At 38.4% G+C, this 22,177-nt stretch overlaps 1 protein-coding gene across 4 annotated transcripts in view; it reads right to left on the bottom strand.

The window, feature by feature from the left end:
* Positions 1 to 874: 874 nt before the first annotated feature.
* GABRA4 (gamma-aminobutyric acid type A receptor alpha4 subunit) overlaps positions 875 to 22,177 on the bottom strand; it is a 46,005-nt gene continuing 24,702 nt past the window's right edge. For all 4 annotated transcript variants that reach the window (XM_004936058.5, XM_420724.8, XM_046941223.1 and 1 more), the window contains one exon: positions 875 to 11,709. In XM_004936058.5, coding sequence (XP_004936115.1) covers positions 11,176 to 11,709 — 534 coding nt within the window. In that variant the 3' untranslated portion in view covers positions 875 to 11,175. The remainder of the gene's footprint in view (positions 11,710 to 22,177) is intronic.

The raw sequence follows: 22,177 nt of genomic DNA, 5'->3' as shown, positions 1-22,177 counted from the left end.
CAAACAACTAGTTTGCACATCAGGCTTGTAAAGTACACCCACAGAAGCCAGGAGAAAGGGATGCAGAATCTCTCAAATCTAAGAAATAGCTGTGGCTGTCAAACACAGCAGATTTCTCAGTGTCAAAATCTGTCCCTGAAGCAAACAGCAATTACAGCACTTTGAAGCACTGTAAGCCATTCTGACAGCTCTCATCTCAGCCTTCAGAAAAGATCTGACTTTCCAGACCACCCATAGAAAAAGAAATAAGGGTGTCCTACTCCCTGCCCTGCACAGGCCACTGCACAGACTGAAAAGATTTCTGCATACATCTCTCTCTCCATGAGTATTTATGCTAGGTAAATTTTCAGTCCTCACTGAAACACAGTTTCTGCAAGTCTAAAGTCCACCTTCTGAAGCATGGGAGTTGCATCAGGCCCAAGCATAGATCATTAGAAAGTCACCTTCAGTCACATAGTTAAGCAGAGCAGGTGACAACCGACTTGATGGCAGATAAAGCAAGGGGTAAGCAGTGATTACAGCAGCTCAGGGAAAGAAATAAAATAGGATGAAGTGGGCACCACTACTATGAATATTTGTTTCTGCTGCTGTGAGAGAAGTGAGGTAATTTGTTTAGCTCTCAGCTGGTTAACCTAATGAGATACACCTTGACAATGGTACACTAGTAAATTGGTGCCATTTCAATAATTGTACAACAGATTACCATTTATCATATCGTTAATGAAACTCTTCCCTTCACCTGTCCAGACGTAAAGCATTAGGTTGATTGACTCATTAACATCAATGTCCCAGCACTAGCTGCAGGAGGATCTGTACCAAAGTTTGTTACAGTTCTTCCTCTCCCTGCTTCAGGCCACAATTAGAAAGACAACTGTTTAAGAACTCTCACAATTGTATTTTATTTGACATCAGCAATATACACTGGAGTATAATAGGAACAATTTTTGCACAATCTTTCTTGCAAGATGGATTTATTTTCCAAATACAGAGATGTTCATTATACAGGAAGGTAACAGTTAAGCTGCACAATAGTAAAACAAGTTGACAGCTATCAAACCACCTTTTCAGTTTGTTAGTATAGTCAGGTGACCAGCACTAAATATATGCATTCAAAAAATTTAGTTAACCTCTGATTCTTCCAATCTTCCAGCCACATTGTTCCATGCAACAAAAACATGTGTGAAGGATAATGTAAAATAATTCAACCTCAAGGCTTCCCTTGCTTTGATTTCCTTTCCGTTTTTGCCCATGTATGAGTCAATACGAAGGGATTACACATCAGAATTTGCCATGGCACAAACTCTCACAGCATGCATCTAGGACATTCACATATTGCAGAAATAGAAAAGTTGGGAGATTTGGGTCTTCCCTAAGAGGATGCTAAAGAGGCATTTCCACTATGGTGGTTCAGTGCATTACTTTCTGCATGTCATAACTTTTATGAAAAAGAAAGACAAAATACTTCAGAAAGCTTCATCTTTTTCACTGAGAGTATTTCTAACAATGGTCTAAGCTTAAACCCAAACGCTTTGGCTGCAATGGACAGGGCTTCACAGAAAAAGCTTACAAGTAATAAAAAACCTGTTAGTGTTAACTTTTTCCTGGTTTTGTTGAGTTGTTGTTTGTTTTTTTTTTTCAGTTCCAACTTAAAAATGACACACAGCTATTTCAGCTGCTCTATCCACAAGAGAAATTCCCCTTTTCTTTTGGTTCCTCAGCTGGCACAGCCATTACATTTTGAATTAGCCACCATCACAGAAATGAGTACCTCTCTAAGTACCATGATTTGAGAATTCAAGAGAAAAGGTGGTCCATGTTATTTGTAGGTAAAGGTGAGGAGAAACACAGGAACTGTATCATACATTGAGTCAACTATAACATGGATGATTTATCACCAACAAGTAAATACTGTGCCTGCAGCCAGACTGTTGACATACTGTCACTGCTCTGTGTATTTGCTAATGAATCTACACTCTGGATTATTCCAAATGAAGGGTCCTGGCCACAAAAGTGTTACCACATAGCCTTCAACACAATGTATAATTTTTACTGCTACAAACCAAAGGCAGTGGTTACTGATACTGCCTGCTTAGTTTCTAGTCAGCATTTCTCCATTTGCCACGAGGGAGAGGAATAGAGTAGCTTAATGCCAATACAATACAATAAATTAAATATAAATTGTTTAAAATTACTTAAAAAAAAAAACAGTGGAAAAAGGAGCAGGACATGCTGAAGCACGTGTTCAGAGATCATAGATGTAGTGATTTTTAATAGCTAATGAGCAGATCTAATAATTCTCATATCTTACCTCAGCAAAATGCTTGTCTCCAGGCTCAGCCGTTCCTACCCAGCACAGGGATACCTTCTCCTGCTGGACAGATGTACAATGAGGTGAGGAATTCACCTTTTTTTTTTTTTTTTAATAATAATAATACAAATGAGATCAGAATTTAGTGTGGATGAGGGAAAGTAAGGGAAACTGAGCTTGGTTATTTTCTTCACAAATACATAGCACAATGGAGAAGTAAGATTCAAAGAGAAAGGCCCTTTTGCAATGTTTAAGTTACATCAGGACAACTCATAGGGGCATAGTAACTATATCTGTAAAATCAGAGATGTTATTTTGCTTCCAGGAAAGCCCACAGGCTGCTAGCATGGGCTTCAGGAGCAGATCTTGTGTGGCTGGACTCTTTTTGTGTTGTTTTTTTTTAACCACCACAGGACTATGAAAGTGACCACAGAGACCATGGACATTAATCAAGCAGCAGCATGTTCAGTTTCATTACCATGCATGTACATGTCTGTCTGCCTATTTTCCATATAACAGCAATTAGCAGATGTCCAAGGAGAAGGTCAGAGTGCAGTAAACCTTGATCCTCCTTTGGGATGTTCAGTGCTGTTACAGCCAGTAGCAGCAGTGCTGAGCTGAAGGAAGTTTCTTCAGCTCCAGCCTGACCTACTTTGTACTCCAAGAAAGCTTTTTGCATCCCACCCACAGTACTCTGAGGGCCCTGATTCACCATAGTACAGCTTGGATGCACAGCGACATGGATGTGTCCCAGCTGGCAGTCACTGCTAGCTCCAGTCTTTCTAGTCTTCCAGCCACAGCATCAGAAGCCTTAGGACAGATTAAGTGTGCCAGTCCTCAGGCAGGATTTGCAACTGGTACTGAGTCCCATATAACACACAGCTTCCATCTAAGCCTCCCAGTTGGGAAGAAGTTTAAGGGGCATTTCTGTAAGTGGCCTAAGCCAGTATAAAATCTGCACCCTCTCCAAAAGATGGAAACTCAACTTCCTTTCATCTCCTGTTTCTGACCATTGGCTCCTACCTTCTTCCACATCAGCAAGGAGAGTTCTCATGTGGGCAAGCAGTGTGCTACAAACTCATCTTTTCCTTTCACAGGATCCATGATGTGCAAGTGCCAAGGTTGTGGATGTTCAAATGCAGCTGTACCCTACAAGCTGTTGTACTGACTAGATTACTGAACAGAGAAAGGTCTGATGCTAAAAAGCTCCCATGAATCTAGGTACAAGAATGAAGTCTTCAGATTTTGAAGGAAGGCATAATAGTTCCAAAAACTGGATGACACTGTAAAGAAATCTTTTGCTGCTATTTTTTTTTCTTCCTCCTATAACAGAGCTAAACCAGACAGCAATCTCTCTATTTGGTCTCTTAAACATAAAGCAAGTTAAATGCTAAACGTTCCAAAGTGTTTCATTACTGAAAATGAAATATATGGAGTCCCTGAAAGATAAAGAATTCTACTGTTTATATTTTTGGCATAGAAATTCTCCAAATCGGAGAGAAAGACTGATACTTAATAAAACTCAATCTTTTTACTTCGCATTCTGCCTCTTAATTCTTCCTGGATGACTATGAAAATACCCTTTTTAATGAAAACAACTGCAATGGAACATAAATGTTTCTAAGAGAACATTAGCGACTTCTTTATTACTTTCTCATTATACTCATAATGAAGAAATAATTATTTCTAGGCTGTTTCCTGCCAGATGCTGTTCTAGTACCTCTAATGGGACATATCTTAAAATAACTGCTTGGTAGCAAGTAACTAAATTTTTCATCTTTACTGATGCTTTCCTTTTTCTTCCCTCTTTCCTCTTGCCTCAAATAACTTGACTTAAGCTCTTTCATAAATCCTGGCCTTTTTGTATTTATTTTTTTTATCCACTGTTTCGCATTGACAAAATTGACAAAATCACCTTTGTAGTGGTAAAAATGACCACATAGGGCAACTGAGGTTCCAGAAAGCCTCTTCTTTATAGCCAGTGGAGTCAGAATAAGAATCCTCCAGTTGTTTTCCGCTGGACTAAAGTTGTTGTGAAATCATATCAATCCCAACCTTCTCATCACTTCCTTTGTAGCAGCACTAACAACTGCAAAAACTGATCCAGCTGGCTACTAACTCAGCCACAAGATAAAGTTGCTTTTAGCTAGAGAAGTTATTTCAGCCAGACCACCATCACCACATGGGTACGTCTCCCAACACAAAGCAATAAAGTAGGAGTACTACCTTTAGCAGTAATTCAGTTTTATGGCAGCGTAATAACAGTCCTAATGGTGTAATGCATAATAATGTGGCCTGTCTGGTGCAGAGTGCTTCAGAGGCTGGTAATACATAAGCCAGTTTCTATCCACAGTCCCTTCAAATATAGCTCATATTCTCAAGGACTGTATCAGGCACAAGTAGATTCATTTCCACCATGACTGCTTCTGGTATTGAGCTGCAAAGGCACCCATCAGTTACAAAACGATGCTATAATATAATTATATGGGAATTACGGCTATTCAAAATTCTTCAAACCTTCACAACCGGTCTGATGCCAGAAAACACTGCCATAAATTGATAAAATATGAAATACATGTACATACAAAAAAATGTTTACTTGAAGTACAAAAAATGATTTATTTAACAACCTCACAAAGTTTAGCAGCTAGGTTTTCAAGCTTGCAACTGTAAAACAGGCTATGAAACTATTGTATATCGAGGAGCTTTAAACTATCTCACATTTTGAAAGCACTATAAATACATACTTGTACATGTTCTTAATTTCCAAGTGCTCCATACTTCTGTATCTTTACTTACCATGGAGACGAGACATCAGCTCAAGACAAGTCAGTACTCAGTTTAATTTTGCAATGCATTGAATTCAGAAGTCCAGCTGAGTGCTTCATACAGTCACCTGCTTCTTCTACCAATCTCCAGCTAAGATTTTTCCAAGGATCAAAACATATTCACAAATAAGATTATTTCTCTTCTTTATGCCAACAGACCATCTGTAGAATGTTATGCCAGTTAACAGCACTTAATTCAACATGGTTACAGCATTTACTAAAACACATAGCAAATGCTGAAATAGATAAGAGCAGCAAGACAAACAACAGGAGACAACCCAGGTCTCTGTGCTAGTTGAGGGTTAATTCAGTAGCACAATTTTTTTTTTCTTCAGGATCTTTTTATTGAAAATGGAGATATGAAGATTGAAATAAATAAATAAATAATACCTACCTCACACGGTGCTTTGCATCCAGAAAGATAGTCTTTCAAAGTAAGACTGCTTGCTGGTGCATCTGGAGCCTGCTTCCCTCACAATTCAGAGATTTGAATATTATTATAAATACATATACAGGATGTGATCACAGTAGTATTTTTAAATGCTAGAATTATGCTGCTATTTGAAGAGATCATTCAATAGCTGGTGGGAGTTTGGTTGTTCTCCTAAAAAGGGAATCTCCAAGGCTTTTTTTTTTTTTTCCAGTTTATTTTTATTTCAAAAAATGTCATGATGCTCTTGGTTTCTCTTGCATAAAACAATGAAAACAGAATTCTGACCAGAAAACATGGTGAGCTGCAGTGGATAGTGACTGGCTTGCTTTGAAGCAACTCCTCTCTAGCAGAGTGATATAAAAAGAATAAGAAAGTGTAAGAGAAATCTGTAGATACATTCAGTTACAGACTAGAATATAAAACTAATCAATTCTGAAAATGGTACCTACCACATTTTCTAATCCATGTGAACACAAAGTATGCTTCACAAGTTCTGTCAATTTTATAAGAATTGCATTTTTTGTTCTGTCTAGTTAGGAACACGGTAAATAACATAAGCAAAGAGAGACCTTTTCTGAATTCTCTGTACTTCACACTACTCACACTACTTGCTTGGAATGTGCCAAAAATTTACTTTCAAAGTCTGATGAATGCAGAACATGCTGAAACTGCACACCACACTTACATTCTCCAAAAGTGCAACAACTTGCTTCTGAGTAGAGACCTACAAATGAAGACTTAGTGAGGACTTAGAAGAATTAGTATTTATCAGACTCTTGCAAAATGATACACTTCTCCTTCCAGAGGAACCAGCATAACTTCCTGTTTGAAGTGTACTTAAGTCAACAAAAAGCCCCACATTGATGTTAGTACATTTTCTCCCAGCAATCTAAACATAAGTATCTTAATCTGGAATCACACTGTGAAAGAAATATTAGGTCTTAGAAAAATAAAATTAAAAAAAAAAAAAAAAAAAAAAACTGTTTGGGAAAGATAAAGAGGCTGTCATCACTTAACTGGTTGTTTCTTTCCTAGACTAAATTCTTTGTTGTCTTGTTTGTTCATTTTAAATAACGATATCCATAAGTCCATTTAACCATTGGATTTGCATTAAGTTTACCAACTGCGCACCCTTTTGCGTTATGCTCATTAGACCATCCAGAGAAACATCTCCCATTCTCCTCACTTCCCATGGCATCATGTAAGCTTACCGCCACATGTCTGCAGTTCTCCAATACTTGGTTTTATCCACATCATCATTAAATATTATACTTCACCTAGGCTTCTCAGTCAGGCATTTGTCATTTTCTTAATCTGCCATTTTAACTTTAGGATTAAACAAATCCAAGAACATTTTTCAGCTATCTGTGTTGTAATTATAACTGTGTTAGCCATAGAACAGCTATCCATTTTAATAGAAGTTCCCTCCATCTCCGATGGCACAAGCAGATGGTAAAGTTAGGATCCAGATAAATATAAACCGTGGATTCAGATACTGTTGCATGGTACACAGTCTCTTCACTACATCGTAAGGTTCACTGCATCAGAATGACATGCAGGAGGTATGCAAGAAAACAGAAGAAAACAGAATTCTGCACATATTCAAAAGATGAATACATTCATTTTTCTCTGAAGCAGTGGTTCAATCCTATTACCTATACACACTTTACTTTCCCAGCTTTTTGCAAAGTCCACCCTAAATAATGAAAATGATGAGATGCCTAAGGTTGCATCTGAACTCCCTGTAATCAATAAATTTTAGTTCCTGATAAACAAAAAGCTTTAGGCACATTCCTTAATAAATTATTTGCTTCTTTCATTCAATTATCATGTGATCTACTTGTCAGACTGTAAGGTAACGTAGACTGAATTACTTAACAGTTTACAAAACCTGTTTTTTTTTCCTAAAAATCCTGCAGGAAGAGAAACCCAGAGTGTCTCAGAAATGTGCCACTGATATCCAATTGACGGAGACAAGTCCGTTCTGTAGGAGAAGCCAGACCCCACTTCAGCTGCTGAACTCTAAGAGCTCAGGTCACTATGTGGGACTGGGATCTAGGTTTGCCTCTTCACTTCATAATTCTAGTGATTGCAGTGAAAACCCTTAATACTGAGCTAATATACATTTGACCTTGCTATGTTAACCTCACAATTGACTACGAAATATGCTTCAATGCATGTGAAGGCAATATTCTTGAACTGAGCTTTTAACTGTCTTTCTCTAATGACTCCATTACTGGCTGGGGCTGCATCTCTGAAATCTGTAGGAGTTTTGCTATTGGTAACAATGTCTCCGAGGAAACAGCAGTTAGTGGGACTGATCTTTGTTTCCTGGTAAGGGTAAGATTTGTTTTTGGTTTTTTGTTTTTGTTTTTGTTTTTTTTTTTGGTCTCTATACTCTTTTCTTTCCTGGTAATAAAGATGACTGAAGTGGTTGGTTAGTTCTAAATGGCTATATTACTATCAAGAAAGATCACCTAACAAAACCAATATAAAAAATAAAATTAAAAATAAATTTTAAAAAAAAACACCAAAAATCCCACAATTCCTGTAAAGTTTATTACACTCTAAATCAGCCCTAGAGACCTATGTGGGCACTGAAATGACACATGCAACTCCCTTTGGATTTTATTTACCAGTATTGAACATTTGACCCTCTATATTTAGCATTTTCCTGCTTTATTTTTTTTTCCATGCTTCTAAATTGCACAGTATTCAGAACCTGCCAGTATTTCTGAGCATACTGCAGGGTGTTTACTGTTTCTGATCATTCTGCAGGGAGATTAAAGATGATGAAAAACTCCCTATTTACATTGCCCTTATGTACTTTGGAAACCTAGTTATGGTAATTTCTTCTTAGGCTGTAACACAATAATGTAGCACAGTACAATAAATTAGTCCTAGGCTCATAATGAGATTTTTTTTTTAATATCTCATTTTGAATATAAACATGCAAGCATCAGAAGGTAATTCAGGAATTGACTGACAGGTTAAAAACATATTTCTTCTGAGATATCATAAAAAATTTCTTGTAACAGAGAAGCACAGAAATTAGTATTTTGAATTCAAATAATTACTGCAATCATTTTCTCCTTCTTATAAGTCTTTAAAATGAAACAAGTGAATCCAAATAGCACATTTACTTCAACCTTGGCTAAACAGCCTGAACCAGTGTTGATTCTACTGAACAATCCACAAAAAAAGCTGATTATATGAGCAGTATAGGGGGATGGGTGCAAAGGAAGAGACAGCTGTTTAGAGTGAATCATTTAGAGCTCTAAGAGAAAACATCCTCATTTTTCATCAGAGAAAAAAATCAAAGCGTAATTTCAATAACTTTTGGAGCAAACACTAGGTTCTTAACACACATAAAGCCATTGTTCTTCACACTAGAAAAAAAAATTACCCTTTGTGCAATTATGATCAGCAATTGCCAGAGGATTAGTACTTTTTCACTTCCAACCTCACAAAATAAACAAATGTTCTCTGTTGTAGAGTATCTGCTTTTCTGATAATCTGCAATAATGTGACTAAATTAGGGAAGATCAGCCCCACCTCCCAGTGATACACCTGAAGATGCAAACTACTGCAGCGTGACAACCTGCATGTGTGCTCCATTTCCTATTCTGTGTTTTGGAATGTGTAATGGTTTTCTAAGGAGCACTATGATCTCAGGATTCTTCTATATATAAAAGGTGAGGACTTTGCCTACCGTCTTGAGAACATCATTTAAGTGAACAAAAAAAAGAATAAGGTAACTGTTTATACTACTACATCATGATAAAGACACGTAAGACATTCCAAATCCTATGAATCCTACCATGTACATTCCGACGTTATATATGAAATAGTAGCCCAGAATCCATACTACATGCGGTATTACACAACTCCTACAGTCTCCAAGATCCTGTAAGCTAGCAGGTCAGATTCTCAGCTGCAAAATAGCTATAATGTTTGGACTGATAGAGATATATGGTCACTGTACAGTGATTCTCGTCCCAGTTCTGTGTAGGGGTGCCTTGATTACCCCAGTTGCTTGTGGTTTCCATCAGACTCTTAGCCACTTTATCATTACTTGAGCAGATAACTCCAAAACACCCACCTCAATGGGCCCAGCATAAAACTTTGACAATGGGCTACCAATCTGCTATGTCAATTAACTGTAGCTAATGATTAGTTCAGGCAAAGGAGAATCGGCTTCTCCCCAGTCATTTAAAAACACAGCCAAATTGCATCTGAGAATTTGGACTTTGATATTCACTTGTCACCTGCATAGAAATGCTAACCATTTGCCTAGCCAGATGGATCTCCGCAAAAACCTTCAGACTGTTGGCCAGCATATCCTCCACTCATACAGGTGAAAAGAACTATGTTGATAAGACTTTTATCAGGCTTAAAGTGTTCACTTTTTTTTTAAAGAAAAGTAGTTGTTTGTACACTGAACCACTATGGAAAGCACCCACAGTGTAAGAGAAACTAATGGACCTTAAATAGACCTCGTGTTTCCCCTGCTTCATCTAGAAATGTTTTTTGCATTTATGTCACAGTGTTCCTTCACAAAAGGGTGTCTCACATTCACTCAAAGTTGTGCCATAGCCACACGTACCAAAGCACAGAAAAATATGTTTTCCCCGATTTTGAAGCCACTTCAAAATTTGTTGAAAATTTAACTTGACTCAAATGTTATATAATAAAAGAAAAAGAAAAATATGTGTTCAAAGGAAATTAGAGGTGTGTGACTGAAAAATATGGAAAACAAACAAATAAAACAACAATTAACAAATCCATAAGCATCCAAAGAACAAAGAATTCAAAAATTTGAACACTGGGTCTAGTCCCATCCTATCATGTGATGTAATTTAGAAATAAATCCACTCAAGCTGGTCAGCACCGCCTAAGAAGAATCACATTTAAGATCACTTTACCAAACAAAAAATTCCAATTTTGAGAATTATTTCAGATTTCAGATTTTATAAGGTTAATTCATTCTTATTTTGAAGTGAGAATTTCCAAGGTTGCAATGCAAAATAATGCTTCGTAAAAATATATGGAGCTCTACAACTCCTTTGCATAACTCTTCTGGAGTTGCACTTTCCCAGGCTGGACTCTATTTTCTTTTCCCATTGCTCATTTTCCCCCCATTCTGCCAATTTTAGCCTAGCACAAAAAGTCCTTTTCTAGCAGGTACTGTCAGAATATTCAGAACATGGGCCTTGAAGTCAAGAAATGCAATGGTGTGTCCAGATGACAGTGCTAGGTGCCTCAGGGATCCATTACAATCAACATGCCTAACTCCTAGCAGTGGAGATGAGTTCCACTGCACAGTTGTGCACCTCCATCTTTGATTTTTTCCCTGTACCTGTTCCTCCCAAAGGCAAGTAGTCTGTCTGAAGAGTGATGATTCACTCCTAGCTGAAGGGAGGAAGAGAATTCTGTTACCTATTTTTAAGAATTACCTCATTATCCCCAAGAACTCCAGCCTTTACAATGGGAAAGTAGCATACAGCTTTTATAAACAAGAATTATTGACTTTTTAAATAGTTTCAAAAGAAGAAACTCTGCATCAAATGTGAGTATAATTTAGGAACTACTACATAGCAGCAAAACTACATTAGACTTTCTGATTTTTCCATGGTATCCTTGGATAGATACACCACCCAGTAGACCATGTTAAATGCTCCAAAGGTAACAGGAAATAAAATTCGTGCGTATTTGTCTATCTTACTAGTGCCAGAATGAGAGGCAGGGGGAACAGGTGGTGTGACAGCAGATGGTTTTGCAGATGCTCCTAATGTATGAGGTGTGGTGGTCTGAATCTGCTCCAGTCTAGATCCAAGCAAGTGCTGAATGGAAGGGGATCCAACTGTGGCATGCTGGGATACAAATCCAGTTAAAATTGGGGTAGAAGGAGGAGCTGGAGGGGTAGCTCTTGCAGAAGACAATGTCTCTGATGCATTAATACGTGTGAAAGGGTTGGGACTTGATGCAGAAAGGGAATGGGGTGTAACGTCAGAAGACCCCTGAGCTACAGAGGGAGGCTGGATGGAGCTGTGCCTTGTGTCAATTCGACTCCCACCATCAGCTTCTGACTGTACTGTGGCATTCGTTCTTTTCCTCACATTTGAATTGGCATCTGTACTCTGGAAAGTTACAAAAAAAAAAAAAATACTAGTCATTCTTAGAATAAACACATGAACAGAAGCAATGGAAACTTTACATTCAAATATTAAAAAAAAAAAATACTCACAAATATCAATAGTACCTTGATCTTGAAGAACAAAAATATCACATGTTCATGAAAACAGATTTAATAGCATATAAAGTTATAAATGGGAATTCCTTTTACCTGTGGCTATAATACAGGTAAACATACTTGACACTTCACACTCAATGAGATCCCTATGTAAACTTAGTACCATGAAGGTAAACATTCTTGGCTAGGTTTTTTTCAGGCTCACCCTCAAAGAAAATTCTCTATGTTTGCACATTTCTCTGATAATATAAAAATATTCTAGAACTGACTTACCAGCCATAATGGTTGACTTCTGCATTTTTGTCTCTAGAAATGGTACTACCATACATTACTCTAGTCATCTTCCAGAGCAGAGAAAATGCCGCTATTTACCAAACCAAGTTTCCCCTTTTCCTGTTCATTCGAAAATAAAGCCATTGTATGCTCACATTAACCACAGGCAATAAATTATCCAGCTGCAAATGAAACAGTGAATAAACCAGTCTTCCATCTACTACTTCCTTCCAGTTATTAACTAAGAAAAGTGGTGACTTCTCTATCTTCAGGCAAGTCTGGATGCCGTTCTGAAAGATATACTTAAGTCAAGTAGTATTTATGAGGCTGTATAAGAAACTGAAGTACAGACAAGAATCTGGAGATGGCAAATCCAGCAGGGTTTAATATTTTACTGATTTCTGAGAGTTCTTCTTATTCTCTGTTCTTCTCTGCATGTAAGAGTAACCATAACCCCACCTGAACCTCCTTCTGGAAATGTACCTGAAAAGCAGATTTTTGAACCATCAGCCCTGCACTTTCTAGATATAATTCATGAATATATTTTGCCAAGACATACAGTTTGTCAAGAGATGTGGATTTGACCACTGGTAGGATACTTATACTCTACAGAAGCAACACAGACATAAATACAGATAGATAATCTCTAGCTATACATCAAAAATCACATTTTGCACATCTCTGATTGATGCTTCTCAAGCATCGCCTTGCATCATGCTGCTGTAGCTTTATCTCCATTACTTCCCCTTTCCTTCCCTCTATAGCAAAGAATCCAGCCAAAACTCAGCACAAGGAAGAGAAAGATAGAAAGCAGGCAGCAATCTCTCTTTCATCCAACAGCAGTTCTCTCCAGCTAAGTGCTCAAGCAGAGTATAAACGGGACATTATTTGAAGTACCAGTGCCTTGAACAGTGAGAAGAGTAACAACCACGCCTGTTGGCTGCATCACTTGTACTTAGTTGTTTTGCTCAAGGAAACAGAAATACAAGCGGAAAAAAATATCTGGGAAAAAAAATATATATATGTACATACATACATGAGGACTGCTCTGGAAGTAATGCCTTTTTTATTATGTTGGCTCATGATGTCAGAGGCAGATGTTGGTGGTATGGCAGTAGAGGGTGAACTCTCTGACAATACTCCATTACATGTTGTTGCCATGTGACAGATGGCAGGGAAGGGGTACTCTGACAAAACAGTGTCTGACATGGAAGTGCATGTGAAGCAAAGGTATGGAATTGAATTCCTCCATGTGGAAACATTTTTACCCATTGACTTTCAGTGACCCTAGCTGAATGTTCATGAAGACCAAACAGTGGATGTGAGTACAGTGAGGCAGGGGGTGGTGCATTCAGCAATGGCAACAATAATGTGAAATCTCAATCAGCTCATTCACCTAAATCAGCTAACAGTGGTGACTATGTTGAAAAACAGTGTTGTGTAGCTGAGAATTTGCTCTATTAAATAGTGCTATTGTGCTCCTCATGTTTCTTGTAGTTTCCATGAAAATAAATAGGAGGCATTACTTTCAGAGCTACCTATGTATATCATAGGACATTTCCAACACTCCCAGTCATGATCAGAATGCTGGCCCCAGACTCTGTTCATTGCAGAACAAATCAGTCACTGACAATACTGCTAGCTTGAATTTACCCGAAGCTGTAACATATACATGCATGAACAGCAGCTAGTCCACAGCTGACATATTTGCCAGCTCGTGGTTGATACATAAAAGAATCCCTCCTAGGTTTCATGATTTTCCTTTCTGCACAGAACTGTGTCAGTACTTTTTTTTTTTTTAATTTTTATGCATGGGCAATTTGAAGAAGCGGAAGTCTGGAATTACTGCATAAATACCAAAGGAAACTTATTTCCTGAAAGAAACAATTGTTGTACTATTTGAAAGAGCATCCTGAGTCACACTTTGGGAAGTGCAGGTGTGCAATTGGATACTTTCACATGAGGGTTGTCAGTGACCCAGGAACAGTAGAGCAGTCTTTTAAGACTGCTAAGTTTAAATTATAAAACACAACCAGGACAGGAGTGTCTGCAATAGACTAAGAGGGCTACCTGCCATAACTACAGCCCACAGGCTGGGAGAGAGGTTGTGAAGCAGACCTGCCCTGGAGCTAGCACAAGATGCGTCATCAGCTTTCAGCAGCCACTTTGCTTCAGCATCCTTCCCTTCTGTGCATCAACTACAGACACTGGTATGACAGACAGAGAACAGCCAGACTCCCTGGCACATCGCAGTCCCCTCTGTTTCTGTAGTGGGCAGCTTTTTCCATCAGATTGTACGCAAAATGCCTCCTCTCCTCCGCAACTGCAGCTGTCATCCAAGTGATCAAATAAGACTTGCTGCTGCTTCATCCACTATTCATGTCCCATTACAGTATTTATTCAAGAATAAAGTTATCTGTACAATTTCAAATTGTCCAAGTGCATGACTTTCAAAATCTACTGAGTATTTTCTTTGTTGCCACTGGTACATAAAACTTTCAATACTTCAGGAACCTAACGTTTAGAGAAAAAAACAGTTTCTTCCTCAGTATTACAATGTACATATGCAGATCTACTGAAGCGGAGCAGAACATGTAACGATTCCCAGGGTGAGTTCACCAGGACACTGCCACCCCCTTCCCTCACAAACCGTTGTCTCACATTTGCCTTATTCAACATTGTACCATGACAATAACTCATTCTCCTTGAAAACTCTCAGGGGACTCTCCCTTTTGGTTCCTTCAGTTGAAAAATTCTTGTTAACTACAGTATACATGCAACCCTGTGTCCTCCTCCATTAAATGTTGATCATCCAATTCTTCCTACATTAGTCTATTCCTTCTCTGTACAGATGCTATCTCACAACCCTACATTATCTGAAAATTTCATCTAACTACTGCCTTGTGCCAACATCACTAATAAAAATGTTAAATAAGGTTGAGTCCCCAGCCAAGCCTTAAAGAACCAATTTCTGTTGACATCAGCAAAGATCAGATTAACCATTACATTGTGAAACACGCTCAAACACTACAGTTGATTTGTACTAAGTAAAACATTCACAGATATTTCAGTTGTGGTACATATCACTAGTAAAAGGATATTGTGATAATTTGAATAACAAAAATATTTATCACAGAATCATAGAACATTCTGAGTTGGGAGGGACTCATAAGAATCACCGAGTCCAACTCCTGACTCCATACAGGACAACCCAAAAATCAGACCATGTGTTTGAGAGCATTGTCCAGACACTTATATTATTCCAGCAGCTTCGGGCAATGACTACTGCCCTGGAGAGTGTGTTCCATGCCCATCACCCTCTGGTGAAGAACTTTATCCTAACACCCAACCTGACCCTTTCCTCACGTGGTTCCCTGCAGTTCTCTTGGGTCAAGTCACCGTAACCAGAGAGCAGAGCTCAGCACTGCTCCCCTGCTCCCCTCACAAGGAGCTGTAGGCCACCACAAGGCCTCCCCTTAGGCAAGGGAGAGTAAAATCTTGCTGCCTCCTAAAAATATTTTACTTGTTTGGTATTGCTTACATGGTTTTGTTTGTTTGTTTTTTCAAATAACAGTAGGAAACACAAACCTACTGCCAATCAGTAGCTTTTAATTTGGAGGTATGAGAAAAAGAAATAAAACACAAAAATCAAATGGAAGTCAAATTAAATGCAACCCAATAACTGAAGGGATTATGCAAGTAAAGACTCCTTTTCAAGGGCAAGTCAGGAAAACACTTAATTCTCCTGAGCCAACACAGAGATGTTGTGCTGCTCCAGATGGGGCTCCACAGGAAACACTGAGTTCACATTTTTTACATTTTCACTCTGGATTCAGAAATGAACTCACTTTCTGGAGACATTTGGGTGAGATTTTTAGTAGACATTTAAAATGCTGTAGTTAAGGAATGCAAAAGGCATTCTGAAAGCTCTCATCAAATGCAGTGCATCATTGCATGCAACACCAGCCAGCCTCAGTGTGTTAGATGAAGATGGTCTTTTTATAAAACAGGCCAACTTACTGCATATGTAAATGACACCTCACTCTTCCTTTGAAACAGCCTATCATTCTGACCAGCTCCATACTTCAGAAGCACTAGCAAATGACAAGTTCTAAGTACTGTGCTTCACTGTATCCTATTTCAAGAGGATGCCATCTTTCAGAAGAGATTCATAGTCATGTGGACTAATGAAAGAGCAAAGTAGAAAAAGTATATACAGAAACATTTAAAGAGCTTCCACTCTATGCTTTGACCAGGGACCATGGAATAGAAGAGGATGTTCAAATTCTGTCAAGCAAGGAAATAAACAGATCTGTTTATATCTCCTTCTCCTGGCAAAGTGCTCCTCTTCAACATGGAATGCATTTCAGCCTCCCTGTCTGTTGAAAACAGCTAGAGCAGAGTAACTATGACTAGCAGTTCCTGAAACCCAAGCAAATACGTCTGTAACCCAGTGCCATGTAAATCAAGGGCCTGTTGTTTAGAGAGTCAGTGAATGACTTGGCAGGTTAAATTTGTTTGAGAATATGGAAACTGTTATAACACAATCAGTGAAACACCATGCAGTATTGCAGACAACTTTCGAAAAATTTACTGTATTACAAAGCCATATAAACTCTCGCTTTAATTTTTAGCAGCCATACTATTTTGTAGAGCTTTTTTCCTTTAAAACAACCTTAACTGAAATGGTGAAAAATACATTCATTATGAATTCTTTCCATGTCCTGATGCAAGATTTCTTTTTGCTAGTCCCAGGGCAGAAAGTCATAGAATCATAGAATAGAATCATAGAACAGAATCATAGAATAGCCTGGGTTGAAAAAGACCACAATGATCATCAGGTTTCAACCACCCTGCTACGTGCAGGGTCGCCAACCACCAGACCAGGCTGCCCAGAGCCACATCCAGCCTGGCCTTGAATGCCTCCAGGGATGGGGCATCCATAACCTCCTTGGGCAACTTGTTCCAATGCATCACCACACTCTGTGTGAAAAAAATTCTTCCTAATATCTAACCTAAACCTCCCTTGTTTCAGTTTAAGACTATTACCCTTGTCCTATCACCATCCACCCTCGTAAACAGCCATGCCCCCTCCTGTTAATATGCTCCCTTCAAGTACTGGAAGGCTGCAATGACATCTCCCCGGAGCATTCTCTTCTCTCCAAGCTAAAGTCGATTTCACTTGGCATGGAGATAGGATAACTAAACAGATCTCCTCACAGGCATGTGTAAAACATAGTAATTAATGCTGCTTCCTTCCCCTGACAAGTGGATTTGCATGCAATTGACCATGAATAATAAAACAAAGTTCTTAGCATACTTTAAAACAAATCCATACAATCTACTGTTGAATACTATGGCAGATTTATGGAGCAAATTTGATGGTCAGTATCTGTGATAGAATGTATAAGACAAAAATCTCCCCATCACAAAAAAAGAAAAAAAAAAAGAAAAGAAAAATCCACTCAGATCATTTGCTTTTCCATTTAAGCTCAACTTCGATGGATACTGCTGTTTACTACCACACTAAAATGATGCACAAATATGAGTCAATCTAAACTCTTCAATATTTAACAAGGTTGGCACAGATGCTCACATAACGTGGAAATCCTGAAACTTCTTTAAGCCTACATAAGCATTTACTGGAGCCAAAAAACAAAATACTGGATTGTTTTGTATGTATTACCAGCTTTCTGACAAGCAAGCCAACTTTGCACTTCAATGAAGTCAGATTGCAAATTTAGCATGAACTGAAGTAGCGTGCAGCAGCTGAGCTGAGATTCATGGGAATGGGATCATCAACACAGCAATACACAGCACGGAACTGACAAACTTAGTCATCTTCTTAGAGAACAAAGAGAGATGATAACAGTCACAGTACATCTTTCCTATGATAAGGCCAACCCAGAATCTGTAAAACAAGCAAGAACACTGTTTAAAAGTCACATGCCAAGTCCTGGGGAGAATGTAGCAACGATAAAAGCAAATGCCAGGACATCAGGTGACTTTATCCTTATGACTGCATTTAAGTGTGTAAACACCAACGATGCTGCAAGCTGCAAGAAATGTTGTGTTGGTTCAGCATTCTACAGTTAGCTCCTTCAGACATCTCAACAGCCTCTTCCTATAGTCTATTTGTGTTCCACACAGAAGCTTTCAATCATTCCCTGCAATTTTGAACTGTTTTTTAGTTTGTGAAATAGGTGCATCCTGTTGGGATAAGAATCCAAAATAAAGAAGTTCCTACTGGCCAGCCTAACAGAGATTCAGTATTATTCAATATTAACATTCTCTTCATAAGCCTCTGACCACCAGAGGACACAGCCATCACATACCTGCTGATAAGCAGGTATGTATCAACGCTAAGGCCATCTACCTGTAACATAATCCAGAGCTGCCATTCTAATCAGCCTCAGCATTCTTTGGAAAATTGCTCAAAATTCTGCGGTTGGATACATGACACTCCAGCAACCCCATCCTACTACTAAATCTCCTTCCTTTTAGTCTGAAACCATTTCTCCTTGTCCTATCACAAAAGACCCCGCTGAAGAGTCCATCCACTTCCTTTTTATAGCTCCCCTTTAGATATTGAAAGGCCACGATCAGGTCACCTTGCAGCCTTCTCTTCTCCAGGCTGAACAGCCCCAGCTCTCACAGTCTGCCTGCGCAGAGGAAGTGTTCCATTCCTTGGATTACTTTGCAGTCCCCCATCTCTCCTGTACTGAAGACTCCACATGTGGATGCAGTACTTCAGGTGAGATGGCACCAGTGCAGAGCAAAGCGGCAGGATCACCTCCCTCACCCTGCTGCCTCACTTCTTTTAATGCAGTCCAGGATACAGTGGGCTCTCTGAGCTGCAAGGGCACACTGCTGGCTCACATCCTATTTCCCATCCACCAGTACCCCCAAATGCTTTTCAGCAGGGCTATGCTCTATCCTTATGTCCCCCAGATTGTATTGGTAGTGGGGGTTGCCATGGCCCAGGTGCAAGACCTTGAACTTGTATTTGTTTGAACCTCATGAGGGTCACACCTGGACCCACTGCTCAACCTTGTCTAGGTCTCTCTGGATGGCATCCCACCTACCAGTCATGTTGACAACACCATACAGCTTGTAAACACATCTGCAAACTTGCTGAGGATGCGCTTCATCCCACTGTCACTGATGAAGATACTGAAGAACACTGGTCCCACAAGGCAGATCTGTACATAATTACTAAATTTCCTTGGGTAGATAAGTCTTTTAAGTGCCTAATCACCATTTTTGGCATTTACTTTCCTCAAGGTTAAAAACAAAAACAAGACCAACACCTGAATAGGGTACCACAGTCAAAGCAGTTCTAAAGTTCCACAGAAGAATTTTAGTTATTTATTAGAATAGTCAAGCATGTAACGAAGAGATGTTACTTTTCTTGAGGGAATGAAAATTGAAGAGTAAAGAAACATATTTTTATGCCTCAATATTGATTTTGCAAAACTAATATTAGTATTTTATAACAGTATTACTGAGCCTTCTACATAACACATGTAAATTAATATATCAGAAAATCAGAGATGTGCTATATGAAGGCATAGGTTTCCAAAACTGGGGGATTTCAGTTAATTCATAGAAAAATTCATGCAAAAATTGGAAGGCTTAAAGCAACTGAAACCTGGCATTACGTACTGTTTAGCTACAACATGAAAACTGTTTGTGTAGCAATTAAACAATATTTTCCTATTCAACTCTGCCGCAGTGCTTTTTATCCTTTCCATTCCTTCCTAAAAAACAGTCTGTTCTTCTGGGAGGACATTACATACCCTGCCAAATTCACACCATTTGACATTTACCAGGGAAGTAGCATGCTGTCATCAGTGTAAATAATGCTGCTAATCCCAATTCCCACTGAGTCACCATATTGCTGTGTTGCTAGTAAATGCACAACTTGGAAGAGAAATCTAGCATGGTTTACTATTATGTTGTAAAGCCAGTCAATCAAATTTTTACTGGAATAGTAGTAGAGGTTTTGTTTTACATTACAGAGCCCTGGAATATGATCAAGTAAAAGATCCACCTGCCACAAAACACAGGGCATTCCAGTTTGTAGCTTTAGCAATGCAAAGAGCAGTGCGGAACTATCTGAGAAGAAAAGGTGAGGGGAGGTAAGCTGTAACAGCCAGTCGGTGCTGATTTCATGATCTCAATCAAGCAGGGAGGGGAGAAAAGAACATTCCATGTTGTATTGCTCATGCTTAAAAGCACACCATGTGAAAGGAAAGTGAATTCAAAGTTAGAAATACATAAATAAGAAAATTAGGTGCTTTTTTTCAAAACAAAATGGATGCCAAACCTATGCCAAAGAAATCCATCCACCCATTCTGTAGTTAAGAGACATATATAAATATACAAACTCACAAATATAGTCTTAGAGATTGTATTTGTGACAGCAATGAAAGAGTTGAGAACAGAGTTACAGGGCAAAAAATCTACCAGGATAGGTTGCATGATAGTCAGTTGTGGAGATGCTTTGTATAATGACTATGAAAGGAAGAAGAGCTGATTAGGAATGAAAGAGATTCTTTTTTTTTTTTTTTTTTCCAATTTTTTGTGACCTTAAAGCTGTACTTAAATTTGCTTCAGTAGTTTGCTGAAAATGCCTTGAACAGTCCTTGCCTCCTAGACTTCTCCAAGCTTCTCAACATTTAAATCTTCTAATTCCAATTTTCCCACAGTAAAAATGAAGTCAGCTAGAAATCTCACATGCAGCTATGAAACTGAACTGCAATTCAGTGTCACTGGACTCACAAGTATTGAAAACTCATCATGGAGGAGAAACAAAACTGAAATTTAAGTATAAGTACAGAAAACATTTTAAGCAGAAAATCTGAAGAGGCTTCAGTTCATAAGCATCATTTTATACTAGTCATCATGAGGAAAAACCATAAATTCCCCAAGATTTTGCATAAGTGATGTCAAACATTCTGTTGTCACCATACAGGTTTATTGTGAGTTGGTGTTTCTGAAATGGTACCACATGTTGTTGTTGTTTGTTTATTTATACTACAAAAAGAAAAAAAAAGAAAAAATAAGGTATTGTAATTAGATCAATACAAAATCTTACTGGATGCCTAAAAATTACTTTCCTGGTAAGTTTTATTATTAAACAGAAACCTGAATTGCCCATTCTAATGATGAAACTGTAAGGAGTGCCTTTTTTCAGGAGAACAGCACAATGACTAACACTTCAGTATTTCTATTTTTTATTAAAAACAATAGGGCTTAATATTCTCTAGAATAATCATTTGAGAGATTGGCATTACCAAGCTACGCTTTGGTTTCCAAAGTAAAAGCCTTATCCTAATGACATATAAATTAAGTCTGCCAGTAACTACAGCAAACACCTTCAAGTTTTGGAGCATCAGATACATAACAGCAGAGCATCTCTCTCATATTCTCTTTCCCACAGTCGTGGTAGTTCATTATAATACTTACAGAAGATTAAAGAGTGATAAATTATCACATTTCCAAGGAAGGTTTGGAAGACGTAGCACTTCAGCAGGATTTCTTGCTTGGTGATAAACCAAGTGTTGAAATTAAACTCCTCCCTTTCGCGCATATCAGAAAAAAACATTTCCACTTCAAATACTAAAGACTCATTCCACAACTTTGAATTCCAGCAGTTCTGTTCAATTTATCACCACCCAGCTATTTTTCTTTATTCAATGGAGTTTACATCACACTTAAGCTGGATCAGAATCTAGCCTCAAACCTAATACCACATTGTGTACTTTCAGTAATTACTCTGCTCACTTGGCAGAAGACAAATGTCTCTACTTCCAGTGTAAATTTATTCCACGCTCAAATGTATTAAAGGTAAAGCAGTGTCAGGTTCTTGGAAAAAGACCAGAGTTATTAATGTAACACTTCAATTTTTGCTCTTCAGAAATATATATCATGTAAAATATTAAGAAAAATATTTACAATTTTTGACCTGCCATTTACATCAGTGTCAGTATCCCAATTGAGATGTGGCTGCTCCTCAGATAACTCCTTCCTCATACAGAAGAGATGGGGTTAACTGCACTTCTCCATTTACTGGGAGA

Source organism: Gallus gallus, chromosome 4 (assembly GCF_016699485.2).
Source record: "Gallus gallus isolate bGalGal1 chromosome 4, bGalGal1.mat.broiler.GRCg7b, whole genome shotgun sequence".
In the NCBI taxonomy this organism is placed as follows: Eukaryota; Metazoa; Chordata; class Aves; order Galliformes; family Phasianidae; genus Gallus; species Gallus gallus.
The sequence above is the reverse complement of the archived record's forward strand: the minus strand, read 5'-3'. Positions and strand labels throughout refer to the sequence as shown.